This window comes from Aotus nancymaae, unplaced genomic scaffold, assembly GCF_030222135.1.
Source record: "Aotus nancymaae isolate 86718 unplaced genomic scaffold, 86718_ANA_hifiasm-v0.15.2.pri h1tg000040l, whole genome shotgun sequence".
In the NCBI taxonomy this organism is placed as follows: domain Eukaryota; kingdom Metazoa; phylum Chordata; class Mammalia; order Primates; family Aotidae; genus Aotus; species Aotus nancymaae.
Window position 1 is genome coordinate 21,341,172 of NW_026988454.1, and position 26,065 is coordinate 21,367,236.

Here is a 26,065-nt window from a genome sequence, read left to right on the forward strand (position 1 = left end):
AAGGGGATTTTAATGGAATAGAGATTAATTTAAGAGAAAAGTATGTCCATGTCTACATGAAGAGAGAAATGTAAGGAATAAAACTGATGGTTTTGTGATTGTTTTTGTGGGGGGCATACAGAGTTCATCTCAGATATTGCTTCCACATTCCCACCCTGCCCCATTTGGTAGTGAGTACAAAACCAGCTCTTATTGGAGGGTACTGGTCTGGTTGGGAGAAGAAGAGAATGAGGAGGAGGAAAGAAAGCTCTTTATCTTCTTAGGAGTTGTTTTTTAATGCTTCATGTAGCTTTTCTTCCTTCCTTTGGCCGATTCTGTGGAAGCTCTAGGGCCATGGGTGAGCTAGCAACTTGCTATACAAAATGCGAGCCAGGATTACAGGTAGAAATGTAAACATTTTCAAAAGTAGACTTTTCTACCACTCTTAAGGAGTTTTTTTTAAATTCAATGTCTCTACTCATGCTTTTGAAACAATAATTCTCCCTCCTAGCTACACAGTAGAAACACCTGAAACACTTTCTGAAAGATATGGATACATAAGCTGTATTTCTAAAGGCTACAAATTGTCTGAGAGGTTGGACTCAGGTATCAGTTTTGTTTTTATGCTACCCAGGTATTCTAACATGCAGTTCAGGTTAAGAACCATGGCCTTAGAAGGACTCCATTGAATTTTCCACTGTTATTAACTGATTCACTGGTTATTATTGTCAGCTGATTTATCAAAACGTTGGGGGCTGAAAAGATTCCTATGATACTGGTTAGCTAGCTGTTTCCAACAATGAGAATTTCTTCTACTAGATGAAGCATAGTCACAAACCATTAGATCATGAGGGTCCTATCCTAACTGGTAAATCTCACCAACAAATTATGAAGTGTGTGTCAAATACCATGGATTTTTGTACCTTAAAGATCAGGAAAGGAAACAATTCTAGTACGTTTGGCCAGGTGACACACAATTGGTGACACAATAAATGGCTATTGGCCTTTTTATTTAAAATCTTTGGAAGGAACTTTAATAACTTCCTGAGCAGTTACATGGTCAAATTGGGCAGTAGTGTAGATGAAATATCATTTTCTAACTTTATTTTTGAATATAAGGGACAACGGTGTTTGCTAAGAATTTAATCTCCAATATTTTAGGCTTTATTTTCAATATGCTGAGTGATGCTGCAATTTGTGGTTTTGAAATGTGAAATAAATTTTCCTCTCTTTCCTTTAACATTAGCAATGGGGGCAAAGTTTTTTTAAGATTCAGATGTGATTCAGCACTCTTTCTAGACTAAAGCTTAAGAAGAACCAGTTTGAAAATAATATTTAAAGAATATTTAAAAATTTTAAATATACAGAGATGGTGTTTCTTAAACTTTGCATAAACATTTTGAGATAAAATAAAAACCTGTCATATATTTGTGTTGGTTTTAAGGAGGTGGAATATAGATAACATTTGTTTATAAGTGAATCTGCTTTATATATTATACATATTGCTCTGCAATATCATTACTTTAACATAAACAAGAGACAGAGTAAAACGATGTTTGTCATTCAATTTTACCTGCCTATGCCAACAGAAATGGTAAACAGAAAGATGGTAATCAGGGAAAACTAAATCTTTCATGAGTGCATATTTTCCTTTTAGCTTAGCCTTTACATTTCAGGTAAATTTAGAATGGTTGAATAGGAAAAGAGAAGGTGGATAATATTTACAGTCTCTAGGATTTCAGACCTCAGATTTAGAGATTTAAACATAAGGATTTAAAAAAGAAGAAATGGTGATCAACAGTCTGTCTGAAGGTAAAACAGGCTGAAGCTCTACAGGTATTTTATAACCTGTTATAATGGGTAGAAAATAGCTTGACACCATTGCAGCATCTGATGAGAGATGTAAGTGTAAATGATGGCATAAATCACATCCCCTTCATAGCTTGGGAATAACCATGTCTACATGTTACTTGGTATTGCTAATGTGGGTCATGTCATTGGTCTGAACTTCTGCATTACTCACATCTCCTTGGATCTCAGACCTCGCACCTCTGAGGCTCTCTGCTGCCAGGCATTGCAGTCACTCTCTCACAAGGGTATACTTTTTACAGGAGAAATAGAAGCTAGTAAATTATACATATTTCTACAGGAGAAATAGATTGCATTTCATAAAGGCAAATATCACCCTGAATGAGCAGAAACCACTTATTAATTATAAGTCCTCTCTCCTAGAAAAGTATTTTCATTTTATCACTAAGGTTCTACTATAACTTTGCAGATGTGAGAATAATTTGATCACTACTCCATATTTTTTAACTAGTTATTTTTAAAGTTGGGCAAAAATTAATTTGTATTAATTATTTTAAATTATTTTAAAAATTAAAAACTCAACTAATCATTGAAAAAACACTGCTCTCCATTACCACTACTTACAGTACATGAAATACAATATTCTAGTATGAGAGGATTAAGGTTATTTTAAGATACATCTGTTTACTAGTTACTTGGAGTGGACTTGATGAAAGTCTCCACTATCAGACTGAATTTTGATAAACAGAACTGGTTACAAAAGTCTGTGCTAAAAATTTCTGTCATGTGCCCATCTATGTGGCTACATGGAAACAGATTATGCATTGCAGCAAAGAACTGAAAAAAGAAAAACAAATCAAAAGAATTGGCGGGGCATGGTGGCTCATGCCTATATAATCCCAGCACTTCCCAAAGGCTGAGGTGGGCGGATCACAAGGTCAGGAGTTGGAGATCATCCTGGCCAACATGGTGAAACCCCATCTCTACTAAAAATATTTAAAAAAAATAGCTGGGTGTGGTGGCACGTGCCTGTAATCCCACCACTAGGGAGGCTGAGGCACAAGAATCACTTGAACCCAGGAGGCAGAGGTTGCAGTGAGCCGAGATCACACAACAGCACTCCAGCCTGGGTGATGGAGTGAGACTCTGTCTCAAAAAAAAAAAAAAAAAAAAAAAAAGAATTTTTGTATCAATTACTCTGTTTTCTGGGTGCATTCATGGTGGTGACAATGCTGATGGAAGGAGATTTAGAGGTTTGCATAATTTAGAGGTTAGTTAAGGTAAGGATTCTTTTGATACTTTGACTTTCATAATCATCACTTATTCACTGTGTGAACCCCAGGCAAACTACTTAGTATACCTAAGCCCCAGTCTTTTTATATATAGATTGGGTCAAATAACTATGGCAGAGGTAATGAACTGTGTTCACCATTTCTTAGCCTCCCTTACCGTTAAGTTTCAGGAGATACATGACTGAGCTCCACCCAGAGAGTGTGGGTGGAAGTGAAGTGAGGCCATCCACTGCTGGTTCTGGTCTTTAAAAGCACCCTGCACAAGCCTCCAGCTCATGAAATTCCCCTGTGTAGTGACTTAGGAACTGCAGAATCCAGCTAGGGTTGCTACTGGCATGAAAATGGGTGGCTCAACCTGCATGTAACTTTGTGTAATCATGAAATAAATGTTATTTTATTAAGGCACTGAGATTTCATTTCCTTCCTTCTTTCTTTCCTTCCTCCCTCTTTCCCTCCCTCCCTCCCTTTCTCCCTTTGTTCTTCCCTCTGTCCTAGCTTAATCTAGTTGACTCTGCTAATACAGCACTTCATACCTACTTTGCTCAGTTATATGGATTAAATAACATCAAAGACATAATGCTAGAGACATAGGAATGCATAATAAGTCCTGAGTGCATTTATTATTATTCCACATAATCCAAACTCATTATTTTAGAGATAAACATGCTAAGGATTAAAGAAGTCAAGTGATTTACCCATGACCAAACAGCTAACTTTTGGCACAACTAAATATCGCTAACCTAGGATTCTTTTACTATAGATTTTCTACCTAAATCAGAAGTACCACTTTAGTGAAAGAAATAATTAGGCATGCTAATTCTGAGTGAGGTTAGTTTACTGAAAACAAGAACTGAGTTTATTTTTAAAATATAGCCAATACGTTGAGGATTTACTGATACCAACACAGTGTTGGTCTCAATTTTATAATTGTTGGATAGTTCTCACTAGGAATTTAGCTGACTATTTTTATTTATTTTTATTTTTATGTTTTTGAGACAGAGTCTCTCTCTTTCTCCAGGCTGGAGTGCAGTGGCGCAATCGTGGCTCACTGCAACCTCCAACTCCCTGGTTCAAGTGATTTCCCTGCCTCAGCTTCCCGAGTAGCTGGGATTACAGGTAGGTGCCACCACGCCCAGCTAAGTTTTGTATTTTTAGTAGAGATGGGCTTTCACCATGTTGACCAGGATGATCTCAATCTCCTAATCTCGTGATCCACTTCACATTTTTGAGGATAGAGTAATTTCTTCTCTCTCTCTTTTTTTTTAACTTTGAAATTCTTCAGTAAATATTTTTGAAGTAATAATGATCTATTTTTTTAAATGTTACTTTTAGAATGATGTGTGTTACTAAATTACAGAACCATAAGATGATTATTACAAAATTTTATTTCAAGTATTTTTCTAATAATCTTTATAAATTTTTGGAATTAAACTGTGATTTAAAGGTAGAATTGGCCTATCTTATGGTAGCCTTCCACAGCAAGTCAGTGTCTGGTGGTGATTCTATTTGTGTAATTAGACAAACTCCCCCAATTCCATAGAATCTTGAAGCCCCTAGGGAGATAATTCATACCCACTTTTCAACTGGTGATTCTAGAGCCAGCAGTATAAAATTTCCATTATTTTGCTATTTAAATTGTGTGTTTATTTGTATCAAAAGCTTTCAGAATAGTGTTTTTAGCACAGCTTTTCAGCATAGTATGGTGGTTAAGAGTGTGGGCTTTGCAATCCAATGGATGTACTTCACTAGCCTTGTGATCTTACGCAAGTTTATCTTTTTGAGCCTCAGTTTTCATATTTATAAAATAAGTCCTATCTCAAAGGATCTTATCAAGTCAACTATGATCTAAAAATATATTGTTTGACAGTAAAAATAATAATTATTATTAAATAATTGATAAAATAATAATCTTAGAAACTAGCCTAAAAATGCTATTATATATAGAAAAATCTTTTGGCATGAAATAATTTTTTATACTAGTTACAGAATTCAGAAAACTATAATGATCAAAGTGTCTAGAAATAAGAAAACTATTAAATAAATTAAGAGATATTCACATAATGAAGTTTATGGAGTATTTTTGTTATTGTCAGAAATACCTGTAATGTTTTACCTTTTAGCTTATGAATACTAAGCAAGTCATTTTAATGATTCTCCCAAACCCCATATGTGCCACATGGCAAAGCCCATAGCATGTCCCAATTCTGCTGGGTCTTTGGAGAAGGGAGAGTGTTGCCCTTCATATAATTTGCGCACTGCCTGCATCTCTGCCTTCTTTGCTTCAGCTGCTAATTTTATGCTCTGTTTTGCTGTTGCCTGTGGATGCTTTATTGCTCCTATGGCTGTTCCATGCATCTCTCCATAGCCACCTAGTCATCTATTCTCGGCTTGAGTTGCCCATGTGGTAGTGCTTACACAGCCTTGACATCTTATGTCCTATGAGGTTCTCTTCCTTGCTGTCATTAAGAGCTCAGCTATTCTGGTATCCTCTGCTTCTGACCTCTGTTACTGATGCCCCGTGATACATCCTTACTGTAGAGCCACACAACCTTCTCTGTTGCTGAGTGCAGTAGATTCTGATGAGTTTAATCCCTGCTCCAGGATCTAATGGGTTTAATTATTGCTCCTGTCCACCCACTACCCAAGCCTTGTTGCTGATTTTGGCTCAGATGTCATGCTCTCTTCTTCTCCTTTGTCCTCCTTGTCTTCCTCCCCTCCATTGTTTCTCCTCCACCTCCTCCTCTTCCTCCTCCTCCGCCGTCTTCTTCTTCTCTCTCTCTCTCTCTTTTCAGGGTCTTGTCTTGTCACTTCACTTAGGCTGCAGTGCAGTGGTGTCATCATGGCTCACTGCAGCCTCATACCCCTGGTGCTCAATGGATCCCCCCATATCAGCCTCCACAGTAGCTGGGACTACAGGTGTGCCACTCTACCTGGCTAGTTTTTTTTTGTTTTGTTTTTTTTTTTTTGTAGAAATGGGATCTTTCATGTATTTCTCGTGACTCTTTTGTTTTCTCCTTCTTTCACACTGACTGTTGCCCCTCTCCATAATCTGATTTCCCGAGGATACTACTTCCTATTGGCTATGGTGTTATACATTTGAACCTCAGTTAGGGACCAGGTATAAATTATTTCCCAAAGGTTTCCTGAATTATTTGGGAGTGGGAGACTTGTCTAACTCTGTAAGCAGGTGCTTCCTTAGATCTGATCAAGTAGAAAGTGCTGTCGGTCATAATGCTAAACGAAAAAAAGCAGGAAACACAAATATCGGGTTGGTGCCAAGGTAACTGCTGTGAGTTTTACCATTAAAAGTAATAGCAAAAACTGCAGTTACCTTTGCAACAACCTAATATAAATGAAAACTGATTCTAACTCGCTTAAAACAAAACTTACATGAAAGTCACTGGAAGAAAAAATAAAATCTACAATGTTAATGTTTGGATTATGGGACTATAGGTTTTCTCTTTAATTCCCAATTTTCTACAACGCATATTATTACTTTTGTAGTAGAATAATGACCAAATTTAAGGAATCATTGCATGGAAGTAATCCAGAATGTAACAACACACTTATTTAAAGCAAACGTTCACTTCTTCTGTTGTGATTTTCCTTGCTGTGAAGAAATCGTATTCTCTGTGGGTGATTCTAGAAGTGCCTGTTCCCACTACAAGTGTTTCGATATACCTTTGCTTTGACTTCTTCTGGTCTTTGTTTTCACATCTTTATCTGTGGTGATATCTATGTTGGTGGGAATATCCTTCCACTTTCTCTCTCTCTGCACCCCGCTCCACCTTTCTTTCTCACCATAATCACATCTGTAGCTGGTACTCTGTTGTTCTGACCACATCCACTTGGTGCCTACCTTCCTCACACAAACCAACATTAGAATATCCAACCTCCAGCATCTTCAACTCTTTGCCTGAGTGCTTTCTCTTGAGATAGGGACCTGCACTTGGGACACACAGGGAGTAAATAGAAATTGACATGTACCTCCCTCCCGAGGGGCATTCAACTATGATTGACAGGAATTGCTCCAATTGCTACCCTTAATTCTCTTGCCCCACAGGGAGTGGGGACACTTGTGAGGCATGTTCTCCACTGTCTCCCAGAGTTCTCAGCAGGACTGAGCCCCTGTTTCCCACAGTGGCAACCCTGCATGGTAATGTCCCTTTATTGCTTGCATATTGTTTGCTACCTCTCTTGCGCCCTCTTCTACCAGAGCTTCCTGGGATCACTTCCCCAATACACAACTTGTGGGTAAGTCCTCCTCTCAGGGTCTCTTTCTAGAGAAGTTCAACTTAAGAAAAGACTCACATTCATATCCATTTCTTGCAATTCATATAAAAATGGCTTCAGGGTTATAGCTGGCTCTGAGCTAAGTGTGAGTGCAAAATGAGGCAATACTGTAAACAAAGTTAACAGAAATTTAGGCAGAAATATTAGAATAATGGTTAAAGAGAGTCAAGGTATATGTGTGGTATTGTGTCCAGTTCTGGATACAATATGTTTTTAAGGGATATTCAAAAATTGGAGTATGATTATAGCCTGATTACGGGGCTAGGAAAATAATAATAAAGATAACAATGGAAGGAAGTTAAGCTATTTGGTTTGGAGAATACACCACTAAAGAATGACATAATCACTGTATTCAAGTAGCTGACGGGAAGTCATGTGCACAGTGGACTAAATTTGTTCAGTGTTTTTCTAAAAGGCAGAACTCAGGAAAAATTAGAGAAAAGCAATTTTCAGCTCAGGAAAGAATTTTCTAACAAGTAGAGCTTTCCCTTATCAAATATAAGACTCTAGTCTCTGGAAATAACTTAAGCAGAGGGGAAAAAAGTCACCTCAACCTATTCTGACCCTTAAACTCTGGTTACACATGTAATCCTCTGTAGTTCTCACTAAAAGCTCATTTCTGTCACCAGCATGTTATCTGCAGAATTCCATAGCCTACCACCCTGTTGCCTGTCTTAATGATTTCTCCTTTTAGATTCCCTGGTTCCTGTCATGCCTCCATTCTGGATTTGGGCCTGAGTTATGTTCTCTAACTGGCATTGTGGTTTAACAATGTGGTTTTGGACTTGTTCTCCCAGTATCTAAGGCTCTCTGCCTTCTTTGGCATGGCAACTGCAGGTAGTTGGCCCCGTGCCCAGCCCAACTCATCAGTGGTGGGTTCTTGCCATCTAGGAAGAGAAACAGAACACAGGGGAATGGAATCCTAAACAGGGTAAAAGTTTATTTTAAAGGACTTCTCAGTTTACTTCCAACTCTAAGTCTCTGTCATTATTTTCCTTTTCAGTTTCTGTGATCTTCATTCTTAAGTTTCATTTCTCTTATCTATTAACTAATAAGTCTTCCTTCCTAAGCTGCCCTGGGAAAATCAAGCCTGTTTCTGGTTTCTGGTGTTATTAGTACAACTCCCTACCTAAGCTCTTCCTCTTCCTCACGTTCCTCTAACTCCTGGTAACCCATTTTGCTTTGCCTATGTCTGTAGACATGTATTTCTTTAAGAAAAGAAACCTGCCCCTGCTTTCTCATGGGTGATTTCCTCACTTAAACTGATGTCCCACTTAAGTAGTTTATGTCTTACCTGCAGTTATTCTGCAGAGGACGCTGTCTTCCACACCCAGCACTGCATTCTGGCTGGGCTCAATGGACTCTGCAGGAAAGGGAGACCTGCTGCCCATGGGCCAGCTCTTTCTGATGCCAAAAGGAGAGCTTGCTTTTCATGATGGAAGCATGTGTTGTTCCAGCTGGCAGAGTTAGAATTAGTAGGTGGAAATATAGAGCTCTGGACCCCATAAGAATCTTGGAATAAATCTTTAGGGAATTGAGCTGGGAAAACTATATGGTGTTCTAACATTCATTTTCTCTATTACTTTTTCAACAAATCTTCATTGAGTGTGTGCTTTGCCATCAACTCAGAAATCAGCAAGAAAAATTAATCCCAAGCAAAAAGGAACCACCTCCCTCATACTTCCCTGGGTTCTGGAGAGGAACGTGAATTCACAGGCTCTATATTGGATGAAAATGAGGATCGAAGCCCTGTTGGGCCACTTACTAGCTGAGAAATGGAAAGTATCCATTCTATATGACAGTAGTAGTGGAAAGATTAGATGAGAATGAATTCAAAGAACCCAGCACACAGTGGCTGGCACACAGCATGTTAGAAAAGTATTGCTTCCCTTCTCTTTGATTCCCTCCCAGGACATTCTCTGTAGAAATCATGGGGCAGTTACTCATACGTCATTTATGGCATCTGGACCGTAATCCTAGCCTCTCCAAATGTCTTTCTTAAGGTCCAAATAAACCTTCTGGACTCTCTCCAAATGGAGTCCTTTGTGACCTACCCTGATACTTGGATATATCTTTGGACTATGTATCTTAAACATTTCTCTTTGTCTTCTCTTTCACTTTTCTTCATTTTTTTCTTTTCTGTTTTTGTTTCTCATTCTCTCTTCTCCTATAACTTATCCTCTTTTGTTTTTGAGACAGAGTCTCACTCTATCATCTAGGCTAGAGTGCAGTAGCACAATCTCAGCTCACTGCAACCTCTGCCTCCCAGGTTCAAGCGATTCTCTTGCCTCAGCTTCCCAGGTAGCTGGGTTACAGGTGCACACCACCATGCCCAGCTAATTTTTGTGTTTTCTTAGTAGAGATGGGGTTTCACCATGCTGGCCAGGCTGGTCTCGAATTCCTGACCTCATGCTCTGCCCGCTTCAGCCTCCCAAACTGCTGGGATCATAGGTGTGAGCCACCATGCCCGGCCAGCCTACTTTTCCTCTTGAGACACAAAGCTCTCATTTCATGATTTCTTATTCCATCTTCTAGGCATACTGAAGAAACCTCTCATGTCCCAGCTCTGTTTGTGGGTCTTTAACGTTAGACTTCCTGTATGGAGCTTACTCCTGCCATCAAAACGTGTGACAGTCTCATGGGTGTGGTTCTTGTACCATCATATTCTCTTTTTGAGTGATACTTGGGGAATGCCCTACTTTGCAGGAATCTCATAGCAGAAAGTGTGAATAACAGAGACTCCTTTGTTTGGAGAACCAGTGAAATGCCTGTTGAAATGTAGAGGAGTAGAACTTAGGGTGAGCCGAAGAATATCAATAAGGTTGGAAATGAGGTCCTCCTAACGTGTGAACCAAGGAAAGAAAAGCCTTGCAGGGCATGAATAAAACAAAGCTGGGACCACTGAAAACCTTTGTCCCTAGAGCTCCACTAGAATGCCCAGAGTTTGTTCAGCCTCACACACTTGTCAATAAGATGAATGACGATATCTGCCAAGGGCACTGAGAATTTTAATTTTGGATTTCATTTAAAACTGCTATAACGTGAAGTACCACTTCTTCATAGTCACACTATACTTCTCACCTACTTGATCTGTAGATTTTGTGTTGCATTCTCCAGCTTTCACCCAGAAAACATGTTCTGAGCCAAATCAAAACCTTGGAAGTGTTTCTTCTATTGGTCCATTTCTATTGTTGCAAACTCTCAGAGTATAGAGAAAGAACATACACATTTAATAAATAGAAAATATTTATTATACAGCATTATCAAGATTATTTGACAAAAGGCAGTAATGAGCCAAAGGAAAACACGTTTACAAGAAGCTGAACAACGTGTAGCAGCACATACATTAAGGTGACGAGTTTCGGACCTCTTGTTATAGGGTATGTATGTGTACCTCTCCAATTTTGAACAATGGTGACACAAGGATTAATACTGTATTTATTCAAGAGACCCTGTAATCAGGACAATAGTAGGCATTCAGAGTAATAAAGTGATCACAGTTGAATGAACGTGTTCACCAAATGTCTTATACCAACGTGATACCATCTTACACTTGAATATAAGTTGTTTTTCTTATCTATTCTAATTAAAAGAAATCTGAATGCACAAGCCCTGTGATATTAGGGATTATGTTAGTGGCATTAAGATTAAAAAATAAACATGGTTCACTAAGAAAGAGATCATATGCTTTCCCTTGTGAATTTGTCAGTTACTAAAAACCCATCTATTAATCACTGGAGCCATTGATTGTCCTCTGTCTGCTTTCTTACAATGAAAACATGGAACCAAAGTCCACATTTTAGTCATGAGATCTTTTCAATAAAGGTGTTTTAAAATATTTTTTTTTAAAGGAAAGGCAGTTCATTCTTGATGTGAAATTGACTAAACTTGGCAGTAGAATATGGTGAAGTATAAGAAATACAAGCCTCCAACACTGGAGTGGATGTTAAATTCTGAACAAATGATGCAGTGGATATTTAAAGATTCTGAGATGATTTTTGGCTGAGAAATCAGCAGCTTCAATATGAAGGAAGCATATTAAAATATGACTGAACATAAGGCATAAACAAAGATATTTAAGGGGGGTACAAATTCATTCCACAAATAATAGAGGAAATCAAAACAGCAAGAAAAATCCTTTTATTGTGAGTAAAAGGGGAGGGTAAAGGTGGAATAAATGGATTACATGTCCATGAATATTACACAACAGCAGATAACAGAAATAAAAAATTATGACAGCCAAGACACAGGAATAAAAGTACATGGACATAAAAATTAAAGGAAGGCAAAATGTGATTGATAAATAAAGATTTTAGAAATTATGAGCTGAGTTAGATGTTACTGTATGGTAGAGCTCGAGTAGCTGTGGAAAATTTTTTTTTAAAACTAAAATAATCTGGAACAATCTAAATGCTTTGTTCAATCATGTTTTAATAATGTGTGCAAGCTTATAAAATGTGCCTTTTATTTTCACTCTCAGTTTTTTGTGCACTTTTAATATAACAAATTTTCAAACCACTTCATTAATAACATATCTCCACATTGGAAAATATCTGAAAAATAAGTTCCGTCTTTGAAGAAAAATGTCCATGCAAGCTGCATATGAAAAACATTGAGCCACAGTATTCAAACTTTCAAAGAGCTTCTGTAGATATTGATGACAATGATGTATAAAACATTATTGGAACATAAAAAATATCTATAGCATATTCGAAAGAATTTCTAATTGCAGTTGGATTGACTACAAGATTGACATTGACATGTCAATTTGACATTACATTGCACAAATTTTACAATTGCACATATACAAGGACACAGGAACACATTCACTAGCTAGTGACACTTCAGTGACAAGAGAATAGAATTATTTGTCATTTAAACCAGTAATAGTTGCTATTGAGTACACCATTAGATTCAAAGTTGGATTTGTTTCTGTAGTACATAGGAGAAATAATGGCACCAAATTGTACATATACGCATCTTAGAAGTTCAACTGGTAGTATTATTTGCTACAGTAAGTGGAAGGTAACAATTTTGCCACATGGTTTGTTCTTTAACTGAAGGGCAATGGAGAGCCCGCTTGGCACAAACACAAGTTAATCCACAAAAGGGTTTCTGCCACTCTCAAAACAATCTCTTGTTCTGGCCTTTTCCCCAAATCGTCAATAAGTGAAAATGGAACATGAGAAGCTGATCATGCTGTTTTGTTTTTCAAAGTCCCATGCTGATGGATTGTCCTATTTCTAGCTCCTTCCTCCTGTAGCACGCCTGATGAAGCACTTCTTGGTGATAATTTTGCTCTTATCCCTGTTTTCCTAAATAAAGGGAACCCGCAGAGCAGCAGGGGGTCCATGCCCCTTCCTTCAAGTGCAATCTCAAAGCTGGCACTGGATGGGTTGCGGTGGATGAAGAAAGACCCCTGCGCGGCCCAGTTCCTGAGTCTCCTGAAGATAAGGAGTCTGTCAGCCCAGCGGGGAGAAGGGCTTCTGAGCAAGGAGCTGCTGTTCCATCATCCCATCATTCATTGTGGGTCTGGCCTGGGCACTTGCCCTCCCCGCACCTGCTCTGTGCGGCTCCAGCAGCTCACTCCGAATGCCGTCAGGTGAACTCATGATCTGACTGGCATGTCCACGTGGGCTGTTCCTTAGCAAGCATGGCCCAGTGTGTGTGGGCATATATATATAGCTATGCACAATTGTGCAAAAGAGGAGATTATGTTTGTGATGTCATTATTTATTGATTTGCGATAAGTTACATACCATATGGAATTGTGCTTTGTCAGAATTCCCTTTCTTCCCAGAGAAGGCTTTTGAATGATTCAAGAATCTGAATCCTGGCCTGGAGCATTTTTTGCTTGGTGTCCTTCCCTCTTCCTGCTTAAGGCAGCAGCAGCAGCAGCAGAGGTCTCCTCCTCTCCCCCGACAAGGCTCCCCACTCCCCAGCTTCTCCTTCCAGCCCTTTGCACATCTCTGGAGGTGTGGGAGCTCTCTGGCTTGTCTTGCTTTTCTATGTGGACCCTTCCCCCCTACAGGGTGGAAGAGCTTTGCTTGTAGTCCCGCAGAATGACGGAGGCGTAGGACACGTTGGGAGGGGTGCAGAGCACGGACTCGGACACGGGGGAGCTGGGCACCGAGCTGCCCGAGGCCACCGAGTCGCGGAAAGGCGACGGAGGCGTCAGCGCGGGCGAATCCTCCGGGGTCAGTTTGCTGGCCGCCTGCAGGTCCTCCTCCTCCTCTTCCAGTTCGTCTTCTTCCGTGTTCCCTTCCCGCTCGTGCTCATACACGTACTCCTGGAGGAGCTTAAACCTCTCGCTGTCGTCGTCGTCGTCCGCGGGCGGGGAGACTGGCTCCTCCCCGAAGGTGCTCAGCTGCAGCGGCAGCATCTGCAGGTGCTGCGGGGGTGGCGGAGGCGGGTACAGGGACCGCAGCCCGTTCCCGGGACCCCCGGGGCCTGCCAGCACCGCGTGGAAATCCGGGATCGCGGTGCTGAAGTTGCTGACCACTCCCTGGAGCTGGTCCATCAGCGATTTCTGCTGTGGAGGGGGCTGCTGCTGCTGCTGGAGAGGAGGGGGCAAGCCCTTGGGGAGGGCCGGGTCGGCCAGGAAGAGGGGGGTCTCCTCTGCGGTCAGGTGGGGCGGCAGAGGCGGAGTGGACGCCGCGCTGGGCACGCGCCTGTGCACCATCATGGAAGGGCTGCCAGGAGGGCTAAAGCGAACCGGCTGGGCATCCTCCTCCTCCTCTACGTTGTAAAGGGTCTTGGTGCTGGTATCTGAAAAGGTCAGGCTCTTGCCAGAGCCTTGGTAACTTTTAGTGAGGGGCTTGATGACGGCTGTTTGGTTGCAGGCCGTCTCATTGGTCTTCACGTGCACGGAAAGGCGGTGCCACATGTGCTGTCCCTTGGGCACCTGTCCTCCACCTGGTTCAGACCATGACACAGACTTGCCATTAGAACTATGAATAAAATAGAGATGGATTTATTTGCAGAGAGATCATGCACACAGAATAAAATACATATAAAACATATGCAAACCTAGCTCAATGTGATTTAACTGCTGTCTCTGCTTTAGGCCTTTGCTCCAGCACCCCATACCTCCTCTGAGAAAAGGAACACCCAAAGCTGCAGTTACCACGGGCTGCCTCTGGAGCTGCAGCCAGTGATTCCATCCGAGCCAAAGAAGGAGATATTGACCCTGAGAAAAGGTGTTGAGGAGAAAAGCCAGTCTGTTGTAGAAATAGCTATTTTCATTTAGGTCTAAGATACCACGAAGCTCCCTTTTTCTCCCTTGTACTCTGTCTCTCGCGCTCTCTGTTTCTCTCTGTCACACACACACACACACACACACACACACACACACGAAAAACTCCCAACTAATGGAGGAAAACTTCTATTTAAAAAAAATTCTTAGTTACACATGGACAATCAAAATAATGGCTACAGTCCTTGAGACAAATTAAGACCCACGTACAAAGCTACTCTCGTTGTTGTGGGATTATAAAATAAATCCTGTGAGTTACACATTCTCATTTGCAAGTATTTCCCATGACCGGAGTGGCATGATCATAATGGGCACCTATAAGGAACATGAAAAAGCAGATGACAGGAAAACCCAGACTCACAGTCAATCTACGTGCTTCATAGCTTTTGTTTAAAAAAAAAAAAAAAATTCAGAGCATTATTTCTCACACATACAGTGGATCACAATTCACATAAAGGCCCTGATTCTTGACTTGGCTCTCTTTAAGTCTGTTTTTGGTGTATAGGAATCCCATTACTGGGTATATATCCAAAGGATTATAAATCATTCTACTACAAGGACACATGCACACAAATGTTCATTGCAGCACAGTTTACAATAGCAAAGACCTGGAACCAACCCAAATGCCCATCGATGATAGACTGGACAGAGAAAATGTGGCACATATACACCATGGAATATCATGCAGCCATCAAAAACGAAGAGTTCGTGTCCTTTGTAGGGACATGGATGAACCTGGAAACCATCATTCTCAGCAAATGGACACAAGAACAGAAAATCAAACACCACATGTTCTCACTCACAGGCGGGTGTTGAACAATGAGAACACATGGACACAGGGAGGGGAGCACTATACACTGGGGTCTGTTGGGGGGAAATAGGGAAGGGACAGTGGGGGGTGGGGAGTTGGGGAGAGATAGCATGGGGAGAAATGCCAGATATAGGTGAAGGGGAGGAAGGCAGCAAATCACACTGCCACGTGTGTACCTATCCAACAATTTTGCATGTTCTTCACATGTACCCCCAAACCTAAAATGCAATAAAAAAAAAGAAAAAAAAAGGCCCTGATTCACAGCAAGTGGTTTGGGATTACCACACTAGGAACACTGAAATAGCTGTGTTTGAAAAGCAATAGAAGAAAGAAGCCAGGCAAAATACAAATGCCCACATCCGGCTTTAGGGTAGTTTGATGCAAATAAGAGAAGATTATGATTGAGACAGAGCAGCAGTTACAAAGACCTCTACTCATTGACCCTGGGTGAAGAAAAGTCTTAGGACACCAGCAGCCTCCCAGCCTTATCAACTCTCATCTTCATGGCACCCACAGAAAACCAACCATATAAAATTTCTCCCTGAATAAGAAAATAATGAAATGTACTGTGGCATACACCCCAAATTTTATTCTGTCTATTGTAATAATTCTGATCTTACTTCTGGACTCAACTTCTTTTTTGTATAACTTTTAGCAGATGGTGGTACCTTACCATAGCCTTCTATTAATAACAACAGCATTAATCCTTAAATCAGGAAATACCTGTTTCTTGCTTTTTCTCTGTATCCAGTAAAATGACAGAAAATAACATAATAATAACACATTTGTGGCATTAAAAGTAATATGAAAATGAATGTTTTTTTCTTTAAGTGCAGGTGTGAAATAGACTAATTCATATTCTAGTTTTTGTTTGGAAAAAACATAGGAAATGATCAGTAGTTTAAATAATGGTTGATTTAATCATCTTGAGAATACAAGAATGAATGCTTCAAAAATTACATGTGAGCATCACATTTATGATGAGGGTAATGTTTTGACATTTCATATTTTATAATATTGAAAAGTAAAGTGAGCCAGATAAGTACAGATGACTGTATGAGTCTGATATTGATTACAGAAAATTCTGGATATAAGGGCTCTAAAATAGATAAAACAGTTAAAGTTTTGACCTCATTATTTGGGAAACAGGTAGTTCCTCCACATATCTGATAACCTACACTGCATTTTTAATTGTCTAAGAAAAAGCTCATCTCTATTATATCAAAGTTAATATTTCTTTCAAATATATGCTTTACACATTATCTGAGACCGTGTAAGTGCTTGTAAAGTTTTTAAAAATTGTCTCATTTACTTCCACACTATCTTGTTGGAGTATCTGACTCTTTTCTGAGGTGAACAAACTAAAGAACAGGCTAGTGGTATCCCTGGCAAGAACAGGTAGTCAACCAGCCAGCCAAAAGCCCTGCCAGAATCCATAGTTGCTCTTCCGCACTTAAAACTCTGGGTAAGCTCACCTCCCTTAATCTTTCTCAACTACTCCTTCATCTACCACGATACACACTTTGTTTCTCTTTATGCATTCAATATGCCTCTTCTAGAAAGGCAAATATAAAATTTATTTGCTTCTTACCCTCCTTAAATATGCCTTACTATATATAACATCCAACTCAATGATTTGTATCACTTTAAATTGCAATGAAAAAAATGTTTCCTTCCCCACCTGCCTACTTCTTAACAGGCATTAGGAAACACTTTCTTAATGTCCATCAGGAAAATGCTTAAACAAAATGTTATACTGTATCTATTTAGGGGTGTGTGTGTGTGTGTGTCTGTGTGTGTGTGTGTGTGTGTGTGTGTGTGTTTAAAAAAAAAAAAAAAAAAAAAAAACAGGTTCCTTGAGAACTAGTCTGCATCTAATTCAACCAGCAGGCTTAGCTGCCCCAATGACACATTGCCTTAGTCTCTACACATAATAGCAAAAAGGTACCTTGTTTCCTGGAAAGCCCTAAGGTGATTTCACTTCACCCATTCATTCACACGGGCTGTTTTCCTCATTGTCCACAGGTTCTATGTGGGTCTCTTTTTAAATCAAAAACACCCATAAGTTAACAGTATTATTAATCATCTTGCAGACAGATAGAATCACAACTTAGTTCTGTTTTAATTGAATTCCGTTTTTATTCTTGGGATGGGACATTTTACTATGGCCTTCAAAACTGGTAACTTTGGTTCCCTTCAGCCTTGCTCTAGATTTGCTGTAAAGTGCTGTTTAAAAAGGAAACAGATCTCACGTCTCAGGACATTTATCAGATTAAGAAAATTAGTGTAATCTTTTTTTTCAAGGACAAAATACACTGCTTTTTAAAAACCAAATATAGTAGAAGAAATGTATCATCTCACAGACATTTAGTCCTTCAGGATGAGTCATTTCTTACCTGTGGTCTATAGACAGTCTGAAAGGTCCATGCATCTATACCTGCATTAAGCATTGTTTTTAGGCTGAATAAATACTATGTCTTTGTAGATAATGCACTGCTGTTTTAAAATGTGTGTAGACGCTGTTATGATAAAATGTGCTATTCAATACACGTGTAACTAAATTCTAGGAAGCTTTTGTTGTGTTCTGTATTCAAATGGCCATGAATAGAGCTCCATTTACTAATAATAGATTCTGGTGAAGGTTTAAGAACTGTTTTGGTGAGAAAAGAGTGTATCTTATTTGAGAAGGCTGGGAACCCACTACTGTGATATTAAGAAGAGAAAAATGTATAAAATCAAATCCCTTTATATCAAAAAAGAATACATACATTATAAAAACACAATATTATCCTGCAATATGACATTTATTTAATCCCAGATAACTTTGTTTCTGCGTCTGCCACCAGCTCTTCCTTCTATTGTTCAACTTTATTTGTCTTCTTAATCTTAGGAAAAGCAATCCGGTTTAGAAAACACCACATAATTGTTACAAAGCACTCTAACCTTTTGCTCAAACTTCAGAGGACAGACCTGGGGCCTAAAACAGTCTCATGTTTGAAGATGAAATGCAACGGCATTTGGAGTAACTATCTCAGGTGGCTCAACTGGAGGAAAACACTGTTAGGCCTATGGATGTATAGGATAATGGATAGTTACTGTGTGGGGAGCTAGGCAGGCCTGAGGCTGCAGTTCCAGAAACAACAGGTTCAGGATCTTGCTTTGGCTTTTCTTTCATTAGATAAGTATTGCAATCCCCCAAACAGAAAACCCAATATTTACAGCACTTTAGAGAATAGTTGAGAGTGGGTGGTGTAAACAGATTAGTATATCTTTGGCATTCAGTGATCCTGCCTGTTTTATTTGTTTCAGTAAGTACTAGTTACATCTGCAGAGTACACTGTTCTCTGATCCAGAGAGGTTTAAAATGGGAATAACAGTGGGTGGGTGTTTGAGATCATCAGGAGGGAAGCATCCTGTACATGCTGCTTGAAGGGGAAGCTTACACAACACCTGTCTCTCTTATGTCCAAATCAAGTCTTTGCCTCTAGGCTTAATTGCTTCACAACAGATACAAGGACCATATCCAGAAAGCCCACGGATAATGCAAGACCTTCACATAAGAGAGGCTCACTCCTTGAAACCTGAGGAGGGTAGCACTTGTTTTCTCTGAAAGTGAAAATGGAGACAGAAAATGCCATTGAGTCCCAGCAAAGAGAGAATTGACTCACCAAGAAAAACAATCAAAAGGTACAGGCTTTGGGGCAGTTCTGCTGCGGCTCCTGCAGCTACAGCTAGAACATGAGGCCTGTCAAGGAAGGGGAGGTTCTGGCCCCACCAAGACTTTCCCAAAGTGATGCTGGAAATGCAGCTGTCCAAATATTTCACCTTCCCATGCGTCAGCCCGCTGATACTCTAATGCAGCCTGAGAAGTAGATCTTGTAGAATCTCAGGTCTAGGAACTATTTGATACCAGTTGAATCAGACTTCTGTTTTCCCAGGCAACCCCAGGTTTGTCATCAATACAAAGGACTCTCACTGACTCCAGTTCCACTTCTTGAGAGCTTTCCAGAAAAATCTGCATATTTAGAATATATTCTCAAACTTGGGGGCCTATCTGAACATAAGTACAATTTCTTGCCTTTTTTACTCACCACTGACTGAAAGGTAGAGAATCTCTGAATGTGTTTTTTAAGATAAATGTTTTCTAATTATATAAGAACACGGTAGTTTCTATTGATATTACATCTTAAATAGTATTGTGAATTTTAGCCTTTTCCCCTTTAATTCTACCTTCATCATAAGCCAGAGAGCCATTGGCTTGCTGAAATTAGACAATATCACAAAGTCTAAAGGTGCAGTCCTTTTTACAGAATCTTTAGATCAATTACATCCTACAACCTCAAGTTATATGACACTGGATAAAAGACAATACAAACAAAACATTTTGCCTTTATTAAGACCTGTGCTTTCTTCATTTGATCAATAAAGAAAAAAACATTCAGAGATAAAATTACCTAATCAAATTCGGTAAAGTATGCAAGGTACCATAAACTTCGTCTGGGTAGAGGCTCCACTGTCTTGAGAAAATTGCCAAATTTATTTCAAATTAAAGAATAGAATTCTGATGGATACTACTTTTTCCAAGTACATTTTGAATGGTCTTTGATTCAACCTAATCATGATTACTGGCTGATCTAAGAAATTCTCATGCCAAAGTCTATTTAAGACATCATGTTGGTACTGTGGCATTGTTTTGGCAGAGGTGTAACAAATGTAATTATATTTCCTCGGGAAGTTTAGATGAGCTTAAATTATGCTCCTTTTGAAGAAACTTCAGGTCAAACATTATTATTTCTTCTATGCTTTGTGCTATCAGACACAATCTCTTAATAGAGATTTTGATGCTCCTCAGCTCTACCAGGAGTTTTCACAAGTCACCCTGGAAAATGGGAAAACTGGTAAATTCGCCAGTTTCCTAACAGAGCAATGCAACTGCCATATTTCCTGCAACTGGAAAATTCACCGATTTTCTAACTGTAAGAAACATGACAGTTGCATTGCTCTGTTGGGATTATTTCTCAGGAGCAGGATAGATCTAGACAGATTATAATGGTCCAATAGACAGCTTTATTTCCATCATCACTAATCTCTTTGCCTTGCCTATTCACAAAAACAGTGGGAACTGAAGGTCACAGAACATACCTTAAAAAAAAAAAACTTAACAGGAACAACCATGGCTAAAAATATCCAGTCTTAGTTTAGTCGATGGTGCACAGATTTAAACCTACTTATCTCTTCCTAATCCTTTATAGACTGAAGAAGAAAAGTCTGAATAGATCCTATTCTGAAAGTTCTTAACGGCCAATCTGTTAGCTTTGGGGATTGTTGCTTTATTATTTGTCACCCACCAGGGATGTACCACATTCAGCTTTTACTTTTGCTTTTAGGCACTCACCTTTAAGTCACAAAATGTCAGTCAACTCTCCTCTCTCTCTGGCCCTGCTGTCATGACAGGACAAGCACATCTACCCATTCCCATCAATCCTTTTTGACAGGCATCCAGAAGCTCACAATTAGAATCTCCTTGTTGTGTCCTTGGTTAGACTCACCCCATGATGCAAGAAAAACTCAATGCCTTCTGAGCTTGGGAGAATGACAGAGAATGCGTCCAGCCACCGTAGAGTGGCTCTGACCTAGATGTACAGACACCTCTCAGTTACTACCTGGAACACCGGCAGGACTACCATATTTGTTCCTCTAAGAATCATTATGATTTGGTGGAGACCACACTCTTTCTTTTGGGCTTGTATAAGGAAGAGCAGAAAGGCAGACCACAGACTTCCCAATCCACTCCACTGAGTGAAAGGAAGAGATGTTATGGCCCTATTCACCAGCCTCCAGGGCCAGGTTCAGTAGCAGATATTTTAACAAATCGGGCTCTTCTCATCTGAAGAGCTACTCAAGCCACAGACGCCTCATCAGTGGGATCCCTCCTGCTGCAGGAATGTGTACCTTTGACTCTCCCAGGAGTTTGAAGGGCTGTAAAGGAACAGCTGAAAATGACCACAGACTCCGTGCACAATGAACTGAACATGGTCTATGTTCTTTTGTTAACTTAAAAAGACACTGTCAAGATCTAAAGGTCAAAAATGGGACCAGACATGCATCGTTTTTATCAGACGAGGAAATCTGATAAAAATCGCTCATAATGTTAGGAAAATGACTACTTTTCCTTTTGGTAAAGTGCACTTCTTTGTGGGACTCACAAAACTTTTGTTTTGTGTTGCCCAGGGCGTAGGAGGCACCCAGCAGAGGCTCATGTTGGCACCCACCCCCGCACACTGACATGATAGAACTCTTCCATCAATTCAAGCTATGGCTTTTACTTTAGTGCAGACAGGATCATTTCAAACATTTGTGCAACCGCAAAAAGGCAAAAAAAGGAAAAAAGAAAAGAAAGAGCTCTGTTTGCCAAGGAGAAGCTGACACATTTCTGAAGGGGGAAAATTCACTTTCAAGCTTGTGTGTGGGAGTCACAAACAAAAGTGAATCTCCAGAATCAGAAAAAAAAATAGTGCATCAAAACATAAAAAAGCAAAAAGACTAAACGAACAACTTGACAGTGTCCTTTTAAGAATGATGGACAATCAATTTAAGGCAGTCGTGCAAACCATGGCACGTAAATGAATTCTTCATTCTGATGGCATGCACCACATCTGTTTCCATGTTAGAAAGTGGAAAAACCCAGGAGAGAGAAAGCAAGGGGCAAAACACTAGATTTTCCATGCAGCTTCTCTTACACATTCACTGCAGTGTGGGGGTTTTCAAAGCTGCACATGTGCCGACGGACATTGGCTGGTGGGCGAGAATTCTGGCTGCCTCTTCCTGAAGATTGAAAAGAAAAAGACACCCAGTGAGCGAGGGGGTTACACATGGGTACAGACACGGCAAGTCCACCACTCAGGCAGTGCCTGGCCCTGAGCCTTGCTCTGTATTGCCTCTACCTCCGTTTCCTGTATGGTTCCTGCTCTGCTTGGCTGTTTCTTATTGTCCGGCTATTTCTTAAAGCCGTGTCAGTGGGGTGTATCTCTTTTCAAGTGGCAGTTGCTATTTTTTTTGCTGTGTGTGTGTGTCTATCCCAGGTTTGCTCTTTCTCTCCACTGTTGACACCCTTCTTTATCCCTGGTAGCAGTGGACTTCACCTCTACTCACATTGATGTAGGCTGAATCTTTCCACCCTCTACCCCTCTTTTTTTTTTTGAGACGGAGTTTCACTCTTGTTACCCAGGCTGGAGTGCAATGACGCGATCTCGGCTCACCGCAACCTCCGCCTCCTGGGTTCAGGCAATTCTCCTGCCTCAGCCTCCTGAGTAGCTGGGATTACAGGCATGCGCCACCATGCCCAGATAAATTTTTTTGTATTTTTAGTAGAGACGGGGTTTCACCATGTTGACCAGGATGGTCTCGATCTCTTGACCTCGTGATCCACCCGCCTCGGCCTCCCAAAGCGCTGGGATTACAGGCTTGAGCCACCGCGCCCGGCCCCTCTACCCCTCTTAAAGGAAGTGCATGAGTTTATGTCTGACACTGTGACTTTTAATTGCACTGTTAATTTTCCTACATATGATAGCATCATGAATGCGTTGCTGTCACTTTATATAAAATCACATTTACCTCTTGCATTCACAAGACAGAAAGTGTCCAGTGGTAGAGAGATGGGGAGTAGCAAGAGACCCACTTGTTGAGATTGGAAGAATCTACGCAAGGGAGGAATATCATCTGATTCTTTTTTTTTTTTTTTTTTTTTGAGACGGAGTTTCACTCTTGTTACCCAGGCTGGAGTGCAATGGTGCGATCTCGGCTCATCGCAACCTCCATCTCCTGGGTTCAGGCAATTCTCCTGCCTCAGCCTCCCGAGTAGCTGGGATTACAGGCACGCGCCACCATGCCCAGCTAATTTTTGCGTTTTTAGTAGAGACGGGGTTTCACCATGTTGACCAGGATGGTCTTGATCTCTTGACCTCGTGATCCACCCATCTCGGCCTCCCAAAGTGCTGGGATTATAGGCGTGAGCCACCGCGCCCAGCATATCATCTGATTCTAATAGCCTGTCTCCTTATACAGCACCTAAGATAATCTGTCCTCTGTGCCCCTATGGCAGAGAGAAAAGAGAACTGGCTAGATAGACATGACAAGGCTGATGGGCAGCCATGGGTAGTTGGCATTTCCGTCATTTGTTGGAATAAGGATAAGTGCTTTTCCCATGAGTTAGCTAGCACTGCAGAAAGTGGTGGGATAAAGCTGTCTGGCTATCATGCCACATAAGAAGGCTGCCTGTCATAGAAAGAATTCCAGGGACAAGATGCTTAGGGTGAACTATCAGCACATGTTGCAGGTGGTATGGATGAGGTTGGTCCAATTGGGAAGAGATCTCCCTTGTCAGGGGACTCTGCCGTGATGTGGTTCCCTACAGGGCTCCTTAAACTCATCAATGTTCTCTCTGAGTCAACATCTGACCCTCTACCCAGAAGATCCTGGTGACAATTGTCCAGGGTAACCTAGAAGAGGACCACAATGGCTCCTGGAGAGTCAAAGACCTTTTCCTTCTCTTTGATCGCTTTTTCCCATCAAAGCAGACAGAAGAGTGAAAGCTCGGAAGAAAGAGGAGGAAGAGATATTGCAGGAGGAGATCATGCCTCTTCCCATTCCAGGTCTTTCAGGCTGAGGCCTGACAGGTCCTGGGAAGAAGAAATGAGAGTTTTAAATTTTAAACAAGAATACTCTGGAACAGACTTTCACTACCTGAAAGCAAGGGATTTGATCTGAATGGATAAGGCAGAAAAAGATTTTCCATAGCACATTGAATGTAACAGAGGAAAAAACAGAATTAATCCATATGTAAAATTCCATCAAGTTTGGACCATTCACAAAATCATTTAAAGGTGCATGATCTACCCAGAGTTATTTGAAATCTTCATCCAGAAACAAGAATTTGAGACACCTTGGTGTAACTTCATTATTACCACAATAATCCATTTATTTAAGAAAATTAGAAAGAGACAATGTTTGCTATCAAACTTGTCAAGGTAATATGCCCCTGACATTCAAGATGTCCACTCAAAATCATAAAGATCATTAAAACAATGAAAATATTAGCAAGGAGATGATCAGGAATAAAGGTATGTCTGAATATATAAATGTAGTGGGAAGTAATCTGTAAAATAATACTCAAATAACTTCATTTCTCATGAAAGAAGATAGAAAATACACTCAAAGCATTAGGCTTTGCCTTGTTTGCATGCTCTTGAGACTCCAACTAATTCTACTTTTGAGTAATGTCTGTATGTGGCCTATTCAAATGGCACTGGGAGCTGGGGCCCTGGCAGCAGCAGCTTCACAGGCCTATAACCAGCACAGACAAACACGATCTCTCCCTCCAAACAGCTCTGCACTTGATGTTTAGTGCTCGATGATCATCCTCTTGAAATTCATAATTATGTTATCTTTGAATTTGTGTTTTGTAAGTGATGGTTAATGGCAAAATAGAGCATGCACTGGGAGTTCGGAGCCTCAGTTTACACATGGCCCACATCTTGCAGCCTCCCTGCCTTCCCTGGACAGGTTCTAGGCTTTTTGCACTCTTGTTCCCTGGGTCCCAGCCTGTCCAGCCTCCCACTACCTGCCCCTACTTAGAAATCACTACCAATTTCCGCCACCGACAAGGGGTTGGGCACAAGTCCTGACATGATCAGGGGCTGGTGTATGTGCCTTGTACTATCTCAAGGCAATGAATGGCAGTGGCTGTCTCCTCCCTGGACTGGCAGTGCCACTGCATTTTTGGAAGGCAACACGCCTCTTGCTCATCCTTTATCCAGATACCTTAGGTGTCCCTGCACTGTTATTGCAACACCCTCGGGAGTCACCTGTCTAAAATGGGCTGCGGCAAGGGGCACATGAGAAAGAGAGGTAACTGGTTCAACCTTCCTATGGCCTCTGCCAAGTGACTGGCTGGAGGGGAACCTGGCAGCCTGTGGGCTGTGCGTGTGCAGTCACAAAATGGGGGCGGCCATGTCAGGGTGGGACTTCATTTGCCCCACACAAGGGATCACAGCACTAAATGAAAAATACAAAACACTACGACAGATCAAGAGAAGCTGTGGCTTTATACTGTAACACCTTTAGCGCTTTTTCCCTGCCTTTTGAACCGGGGGCTCCAGGTTTTCATTTTGCACTGGGCCCTGCAAAAAATGCAGCTGGTTCTGCCTGCTGGGGATGTCTAATGATAAAAACAAGGGGTGGGGGGATGCCTTGACAACTTAGAGACTTGATGTGCTGACCTTAGCACAGTTGCACAGCATGGTGTACCTGGGCAGCATCTGTGCTTCTGTGTCTCCCAGGAATTGGACAGGAAGCTCTGTGGCCTCTATGACTTACATTCCCTGTCAAAACTACTCCTGCAGTTAGGGGGTAGTTATGTGGTTCCTTTGGGGTTTTCAGACATATTGACAGCCAAGCTGCACACAGCAACTCTGAGTAATCCCAAAGACACCCTAATTAACTACTGATGGAGAGAGTTGAAGAAAACAATAGAGCATCTCCTCTATGATCCCTTTTGTTTGGTCTCTGACTTTGATTTTGCATTGAAGTGAAATATAAATGACCTGGCATACAGACTCTGTTTTTTTT

At 40.7% G+C, this 26,065-nt stretch overlaps 1 protein-coding gene across 6 annotated transcripts in view; it reads right to left on the bottom strand.

The window, feature by feature from the left end:
• Nucleotides 1-11,496: 11,496 nt before the first annotated feature.
• The window catches only part of GRM1 (glutamate metabotropic receptor 1), a 419,903-nt gene continuing 405,334 nt past the window's right edge, over nt 11,497-26,065 (bottom strand). For 4 of the 6 annotated variants that reach the window (XM_021669747.2, XM_012452783.3, XM_064360591.1 and 1 more), the window contains one exon: nt 11,497-14,323. In XM_021669747.2, the coding sequence (XP_021525422.1) occupies nt 13,399-14,323 (925 nt within the window). In that variant the 3' untranslated portion in view covers nt 11,497-13,398. Of the gene's footprint in view, nt 14,324-22,179; nt 22,265-26,065 lie in introns of all 6 variants that reach the window. The other 2 variants (XM_012452791.3, XM_064360592.1) reach the window with 1 other exon arrangement.